At 44.7% G+C, this 8,293-nt stretch overlaps 3 protein-coding genes and 1 non-coding gene across 4 annotated transcripts; 1 reads left to right on the top strand and 3 right to left on the bottom strand.

Moving 5' to 3' along the window:
* Positions 1-938, top strand: VTP01DRAFT_7271 (uncharacterized protein; the record flags this gene model as incomplete). The annotated part of the gene is made up of 4 exons (XM_069386265.1): positions 1-40; positions 105-461; positions 542-598; positions 721-938. 4 exons carry the CDS (start codon positions 1-3, stop codon positions 936-938), a joined length of 672 nt encoding a protein of 223 aa, XP_069234446.1.
* A 906-nt stretch (positions 939-1,844) lies between these two features.
* VTP01DRAFT_7270 (uncharacterized protein) lies at positions 1,845-4,925 on the bottom strand (the record flags this gene model as incomplete). Its single annotated transcript, XM_069386264.1, has 5 exons — positions 1,845-2,180; positions 3,116-3,229; positions 3,356-4,452; positions 4,661-4,772; positions 4,827-4,925. 5 exons carry the CDS (start codon positions 4,923-4,925, stop codon positions 1,845-1,847), a joined length of 1,758 nt encoding a protein of 585 aa, XP_069234445.1.
* VTP01DRAFT_t104 lies at positions 2,621-2,694 on the bottom strand. Its single transcript has one exon. It is a non-coding gene; the product is annotated as a tRNA-Val (tRNA).
* A 60-nt stretch (positions 4,926-4,985) lies between the features above and the next one.
* VTP01DRAFT_7269 (uncharacterized protein) lies at positions 4,986-6,122 on the bottom strand (the record flags this gene model as incomplete). The annotated part of the gene is made up of 1 exon (XM_069386262.1): positions 4,986-6,122. The coding sequence occupies one exon, from the start codon at positions 6,120-6,122 to the stop codon at positions 4,986-4,988; it is 1,137 nt and encodes a 378-aa protein (XP_069234444.1).
* Between the last annotated feature and the right edge of the window lie 2,171 nt (positions 6,123-8,293).

The following is an 8,293-nucleotide window of genomic DNA, read 5'->3' as shown; positions in this document are numbered from 1 at the left end:
ATGACCTCCATACAACGTCCGTCTAATCCATTACGTGGGAGTGCAAACTACGAATGGGGGTAAGGGGTATACCATCATCAAGTATGCCAAGTACCGGCATGTAGAGGGTTCGACCGCAATTACCGTGGTCCCTGGTATCGGCAACTCGCTCTATCCATACCGCCGACAACTTAAGCGGGATGCACTCCAGTTCGCTCAAGCTGGCATGTCCAAGTACATGGACATCCAACTAGAGTGGCCTGACTCGCAATCATCCAGGCGAGATAGACACCGTGTCTTAGGCGAGTTGATACCGTGGGATGAGTCCACCTCAAAAGAGGAAGACTCCGTGAGTGAGGCGGATGGTCCAGTGAATCTCACGGTAACAGATCCAGTTAACATGTCTGAGTACAAACCGGATTATCATCTACTGGAAGAGGGTGTATACCAGGTGGTAGCGTATGGCTACGGGGAATTCCGAGGCAAAAATACTTATGCCTCACGCTCGACAATTCCCTTCATGTGCGTTGTGGCCCTGGGTTGGAGGAAGTCGCTCAGCCAGCCATAGACGAAGGCGTTGTGTTCCGCGTGCAAGTCCTCCGTCACAAGATTGTCCGAGGTAAGCATGACCTCAAGTGTGCCCTTGCATAAACCTCTTGGTTGTTCTTAAAAGCTTCGCCGGAATCCCTCCTGGTTTACGCCTTGAAGTAACATCTCACAAACACCTTAGGCTTTATATAGTTTCTCACCAAGGGTGTCGAAACTATTCTGCAAACTTGTCACCGATTTTCGATTCAGCACCCTCCTCGATACCTCTTGGGCCTCATCTGGGCACTCCTCCCCCCTTCGACGAAATCGGGATACTCCAGCTAGGAGGTACTCAAAGTTTAGTTGGAGTTGGAGCTAGCGCTCCAAATGGGGAAGGATTCTTTGGGTGGAGGCATGGAGGTGAACCCTAGTGAATTGGTACCGATGCATACCCAAAGCATTTGGGTTTGTTTTTAAAAATTCACTGGGCCATCGTTTTGGATGAACCCTCACATTTTGGATGGAGGCACTCGGTAATCCATCCTCGACCATCCCAATGCCTCCACCCAAAGAATCCTTCCCCATTTGGAGCGCCAGATCCAACTCCAACTAAACTTGGATCACCTCCCAAGGAAAGTCTGTGACTGCTACATCTCATGCGTACACCATCGTCCGTAAGCAAGCAGATGTACGATCTTCCTTTGAAAGTCGTCTCGCCGTAACCGATGACAGTATACGACGATCGCTCCTCGAGAACGTTATGGTCGCGCCAATAGTCCGATGGTAGTAAGTAATTCTCCATCACAAGCAATGGACCATCGTTCGACTGTCTTTCCCGGTGCGAATCACTGGAGTCCCTGTCGGAGCCTACATGGCGTATGGTACTTACGACGGACGCTTCCCGGTCATTCGACGCCTTAAGCAATCGATCCCATGTGTGCCATCGTGGGTGCTTTTTGACAAAATGACAGTAGGAAAAGTAACGACAGGAATATATCCAATAAGACTGAATCAAAAACTTTTACTACGGCTGCAATAGTGCTCCATATTTATACTCGAACTCTGAATGTGCCACACGCAATATAACTTACTGATCCCGCTCTCGGCAGTGTCACCATAGATTGGAAGTCCTTTCTACTGAGTCCTAATGAGTAGAATGTTATAGCGAGGGATAATGTACGTGGGTGAGTCTAGTAATTGTCACTAGCGGATACGACACCATGGCCATTCGATCCTAATGCCATTTGACTCGACAAGGCCAATGGACTCAAAGGACGGTACAGTTGGAATGGCCGATCGAAATGCGTATAAAGACTTCTTTAGGGCAGGGACAAGTGTCATTCCCGATGTCCTCGAGCGTAGCATCCATAGTTGATGAGATCGTAAGGAGCATACTCACGATCGTCATCACTGGCCTTCGTCAGAGTCAGGAAATGGATAGGTCGACGGTTGAAAGGAAAATCAAATAGGAGTGGAATAACCTGCTTCTCGTCGACATTCGATCGGTACATACCCTGTATCTTTCCAGTGATAGAGTCCCACAAATGATGGTACGCGAAAGTACCAGTGTCCCGAACATAAACGGCGAAAAACCTACAGATCTCCTCTGCGAGAGCATTCCATTGATCAAACGAAATTGCGAACGTTGGACATTCGGAGATCCGCTCGAGTGTCTGTTGGATGGTTAGCTCCTATTCCGATGAGGACGAAAAGGGGGAATTAGAAATCGGCCGTGAGCCCATAAAGGCAGGTGACGAAGTCCGCTGTCGTAACGCTAATCTTTTGCGCTACGGACCGACAGAGACTTGTCACAGAGGAGAGATCACGAAGTCAGAGGGTAATAGTTAAGTGTCTATTTATTCTTTTGTCTATGGGATATTTATACTGCTTTTTAGCTCTACGGACATCTAGTAATAAAAGGAAGGGCCAGGAGTATCTAAATGGTTTGTGCTATGGAAATGGATTCAAAAAGCAAAGGTGTTTAAGAGAGCGGCGCGCAACGGCGAAGTGTCAAAAAAGGAAACGGACAAGTCCGTGCGCGACACCGTGCACGACAACAAAAAGGACAAAAAGCGGAAGTCTGTACACGAAAAACGTACCGAACATACCGAATTGACTTCCGCCAGATTCGAACTGGCGACCGTCTGTGTGTTAGACAGACGTGATAACCAACTACACCAGGAAGTCAACTTGCTGATGCCTGTCGAATTCTCCCCTTCCTAGATGCCTAGTTCTTTGATATTTCCTCGAACCGGGTTCAATCTAGCAGTTATACCGGGAGAAATCCGAATAAAATAGGCAGAGGATGTTCTCGCTTGAAGAAGTTCTTCTTTATTCTATTCAACTGGTTGTATATATACTTTTCTAATGGGATGGTCCTGGAAGTAACTAGGATATGCTCAATCTATCTTTACACTTGGATCTTCAAGCTTGCTCCTGCATGTTCTCGGAGTTTCTTTGAACTTCCTAATTTGGAAAGTTCAACTCCGCAGTCTTGGTTTCCTTTTTTGGTCGACCGGGATTCTGGGCGTGAAGCGCCTATGCCTGGGGACAGCCCCGACATTACCCCTCCCCCCTAAATCATTGTTCGTCCCTGAACAAGGTTTACCAGACTTGAAAAAGGCACCGCAGATGGACTGGCAGGTGGTTCAGTCTTGTCGATCGGGTCAGCGACGTCATCTTGTTCAGGTAGCTTCATACGAGCACGCCATTCAACACGGGTCTTGAGAGGTCAAGCCAAGGGCTAGTCGGTTCCTTGACAAAATGCACAGGCGCGAGTCGATCCACGTGAATCCAGGATTGCATCGGTTCAGTTTGTACGTGCCAAAGTCAGGATCTTGCCAATTACCACATATGGGCCTTTGTATTGTGGCTCTAAACCATAACGTCCTTCATGAGTAAGCTTGACATAGTCTCCGAGATCAAAGTCAATTTTGTCGAGAGCTTGGTCCCATTTTTCCTTGTCCTTTTGACTTATTGTTTTCATGCGGGCAGTGGCAGCAGCACGAACTTGGTCTAATTTTTCGAGTTCTTGGGCTGTGAGTTCTGCGATGACGCGAAGGTCCTTGTGAGCGTCGTCATTCAAATACGGGCGAAGGGGGTCACCCGGCAGAACGGGGTTTCTGGCATAAGTCATCTTGAACGGACTGAAGCCGGTGGTCGAGTGAGTCCGGATGCTGCAAGCGAAAAGGGCAGCGTCGAGGTAGTGATCCCAAATATGGAGTGCACCGTTCGTATACTTGCGTAGCATGGCCTTTAGTGTGCCGTTGAGTCGTTCGCACTTCCCGTTGGTCCCTGGGTGGAAGGCGGACGTCATCGTGTGTGTCAAACCAATCCGCTTGGTATAATGTCGTAGAACCTTGCCCATGAAGTTGGCACCTCGATCTGTTAGGATCTCCCTGGGGCAGCCGAAACGCATCACAAATTCTTCGTAAAGAAAATCGGCAACAGCTTCAGAGGATGCCACAGGGACAGCGCGAGCCACAGGATAATTGGTCATATAATCGACGGCTACGAGTATCCATCGATTACCTCGTACGGTCTTGGGGAGTTCACCGATGAAGTCCAGGAGCCATCGAGCGAATGGTGGTGGGATATCCAAAGGGTGCATCTCATCATGGTGTGTATGAGAGCGTCGGGCGTTCATCTGGTATTCCGGGCATTTCTTGAGCCATTCCTGGATATCGTTCTTGATAGTGGGCCACCAGTAACGGAACTTCATTAAATCGTAGATAGTGACCTTGCCTGCATGACCGAATCCTGTATGGAAAGTCTTGACTTTGTCTGCACGATATGCGAAAGGCAAATAGAGGACTTTCACAAGCTTGCTTTCGCCATCTTTGATAAAAGTCACTTTGCGATATACCTCGCGACCTTTAACGACAAATTTATCCTTTTCTTGTTCCAGCATATCGGCGACTTCTTGCGGCATATCCTTGGGTGGATCTGCATAGTAGGATGGTCAGTCTTGCCTATGCTCTGCGGGAATGTTGGAATTCAGAGCATACAAAAATTTTGGCTCCATGGGCTCAGAGTGGGAGTCGCTTTGGTTGTCGTATTCCTTCCTTGACAAGGTGTCCGGTACTCCGTTTTCCTTGCCTGGCTTGTAACTAATGACGGGATCATACAATTCAAGTTCATTGATCCAGCGCACGGGACGTGCAGCAGCCTTCTACAGCCTTGACCTTGTCTTCTGCGGGACGAATACCTCCCTTCGACACTCGGAATCCTAAGAATTGGACTGCAGGCTTATCGAATTCACACTTCTTGAAATTTGCAAAGAGTCATGCATCCTGCAGTTTTTGCAGAACTGTGCGGACATGTTCCTTGTGTTCGATTTCCGTCTTGCTGAAAATTAAAATGTCATCGAGGTACACCAGTGCGAAGCGGTCCAGGCGGTCTCCAAGAACCTTGTTCATCAAGCTCGGGAAAGTTGGGGGTGCACTCGTCAATCCAAAGGGCAACACCAGAAATTCGAATTAGCCATAACGAGTATTGAATGCGGTTTTGGGAATGTCCTCCTTTCGTATTCTGACTTGATGGTATCCTGACTTGAGATCCAGGCTTGTGAAATATGCCGCGCCTTGTAAGCATTTCAAACATTCGTCCATTTGGGGCAACGGGTACTGATTCCGGATGGTCACCTTGTTCAATGCACGGTAGTCGATACACATTCGCATTGACCCGTCTTTTTTCTTGACAAACAATACGGGCGCTCCCCATGGGGAAGCACTTGGACGGATCAACCCTCGCTTAAGCAATTCATCCAGCTGCCTCCGAACTTCGTCTAGCTCCAGCGGCGACATCCTGAAAGGCGGTCTTGAGATGGGCTTCGCATCTCCTGTGTCGATGACGTGTTCAACCTCTCTTTCCGGAGGCAAACCAGGCAGTTCCTCTTGGAAAACATCCTTGTATTCGTCGATCAGATCCTTGAGACTTTCCGTGACAATATGCTTATCCTTGCCCTCGTCTTTGACCTGCATATGCAATAAGTAAGTCCTTTCGATTAGCTTGTCCTTGAATGCCCTGTCTAATTGCTTATGCGACAGTAAATATCGTAGGCCCGATTCCCCAAGGTATCTTGCCGGCAATAATTCGTAGTCCTTGCCATCCACCTTGACAATCCAGGTATCCGACGACCATTGTGCTTCTGGATTGTATTTCTTCAACCAGTTCTGTCCCAGCACTAAATCGAATTTCGTGTCCAGGATGTAAGCGTCGATTTCCATCCTGCAACCTGAGAGCGAGAACTGAATGTGGGCCCTCTTGTTAATTTTCAGACGATGTTCTCCGGCTGTTTCCACTGATCTGGGGTCGATATCGTAGCTGTCGATCGACTTGGGGAACTGGGACGATATGTATGACGAGCTTGCACCAGAATCGAGTAAAGCCAGAATTCTTTTCTTGACACAAGTGCCCCCGTACAAAGGTAAGGATTCACCAGGTGTTGCGCATGAGTATACACCTTCTAACCGGATTACGTCCTCTTGCAACCTGTTCACCTCGACATCGGCTTCTGGGACTGCAACGATGCGGTGCTGACCACCCTCGGTTGCCTCCACGACATGGACCTGTTCGACTGATGATTCCTTGTCTTGCTGTATGTCCTTCTTCATGTCGTGAGCTTTGGCCAGGCTACGCGGGGACTTCAACGGGAGGAACATCATACATGTGGTTCTGGATGACCTCCATAATAGCGAATATCGAAAAGCATATAAATATGGCTAGAATCAAAAGAATAAAACGACACTTAACTACCTCTTATCTTTGTGGTCTTCGTGGTTGCTTTTCCTGTGTGTCTCCTGTCGTAGCGTTAATGGAGGTCATCCGTGTCCTCATGTCCATCGAAAGACAATCGGATTACCGTCTCTGTTGCCGATCAACCGACGTTGTTTAAAACTATTCCATCCTGCGAAACAGGATACCGCCCTCGAGAGATATACGGACGACCAGGATATCTACCGCGTCCCAATCTCTGGTTGTCATCCAGGATATGTCTCATCATTCAGGAGGCGATTATCTCCCAAGACGTCGGATAGGCATATAGATCACCGACAGACCAAAAGATGTCCGAAATTATAACGACCTTGTCCGTCCTCCAATCTTTTGCGCTACGAACCCACAGAGACTTGTCACAAAGGAGCGATCACGAAGTAAGAGGATACTAATTAAGCGTCGGTTTATTCTTTTGCTGGCTTCAGTATTTATATTATGCGTGGACTTTTATGGATATATCATAATAAAGGAGAGTCTACAACATAAATACTATTTAAAAGGAAAGGTGCCAAAGGGGAATATGGATTACCTGCTATTTTTATGCAATATTTATTGGTTGTCAAAAGTTTATTGGTTAGTCGGAATTAAAATTGGTAAAAATTGAATTTTGTATTTTCGAAAAATTACTCCGCTCAAAAGGTCAATCAAATGGGTCATCTTAACGAATTCCTCCCAATCAATTGCAAAAAGCTGTGTAGAAATCTCACAAAAGAATTATAAACTTTTACACAAACTAAATTAGAGTACTACATACAAAAAAATATAGTTGAAAAATTGCAGAAAAGGATGAAAAATAAAATTAGATAGTTTCTGCACTCATAAATTTAAAAAGGGAAAAAGAGAAGGTGAATTTTGTGGCCGAAAAATACGAACAAATCTCCCTGATGGATCGAAAAGAGATTTTTTATGTTCTCAACATTGCAAAATTCATATACCAGAAAGAAAAAAATAAAGATGTAGATAATGCAGAAAGGAAAAGAAAAAAAGGTACAAAAATAGTTTTAGGAAATCCATTCTTGCTTAGCTTTGACAGTATTCTACCATAATTTACAACACTCCTAAGTTATGGTCTTTTATATACTCTGATAGCATTTCCTTTTCATTAAATTCGTTCATTGATAGCCAGCTATTATCATTAGCAGAATATCCTTTCTATTTGTCACAAAGTAAGTGCGTGCCATTTTCTACGTTATGATTGACAATAGCTTCAATCTCATATGAACTTGTTTCTTATTTTTACCTTTTGCAGTCCTTTTCCTTTTCTTTGAACGTTCATTAAACTTTGGAATATCAATATCACTTTCAGACCCATTTGAACCATTAGATTCAGTGTCTGAAGAGCTATCTACAACCATTTCATTTCTATTCATTTCTTGATATATGCATGTTTAAAAGGTCATTTTGTAACTGTAGCACTTTATCAAATTTCTCTTTACTCTGTAAATCAATACTTAGGAGGTCGTCTAGGACCTCCTTACAACAATGTCAATTTTTTTTCTCTGCAGGAAATCCAAAATCGTGGGTATGCCATAATTTATGATGTGGATGTACTGGAACATTAAAAATATCTACAAATTTAGCTATATTTTTCAGTAAGCATGCTAATTTGAGTTGAGTATTATAGTATTTCATGTTATCCACTCTTACAACATTATTAAATCTACAGAATTTGTTTCATATTTCGGAAAATTGATTCTCTGTCTTTGAACGAAAGCTCCGAGAAGTTTTGTTAAAGTGGTCTTCAGTGATAGTTAATTTTTCATTTAAGTTTTTACGAATAGGATACACAAAGTTATTATCACTGAAATCAAAACCTTTTTCAGATGCAATTTCTACAAATTGATTAATAAATAGAGTATAACCACCATCAATTGCTACTATATCGTTAGAATTCATTTTTTTTATAAAGCGTCATATTTAAAAACATACTACCATCAGAGCTATCTGAACAGAATTCACTATTCGGTACAAAAAGAATCATATCGTTCATATCACTAACAAACTGTGTTCA

The sequence above is a fragment of the Rhizomucor pusillus genome (assembly GCF_041956525.1).
Source record: "Rhizomucor pusillus strain CBS 183.67 unplaced genomic scaffold VTP01scaffold_36, whole genome shotgun sequence".
Taxonomy (NCBI): domain Eukaryota; kingdom Fungi; phylum Mucoromycota; class Mucoromycetes; order Mucorales; family Lichtheimiaceae; genus Rhizomucor; species Rhizomucor pusillus.
Note: the sequence above shows the minus strand (reverse complement) of the source record. Positions and strands in the feature narration are given on the sequence as shown.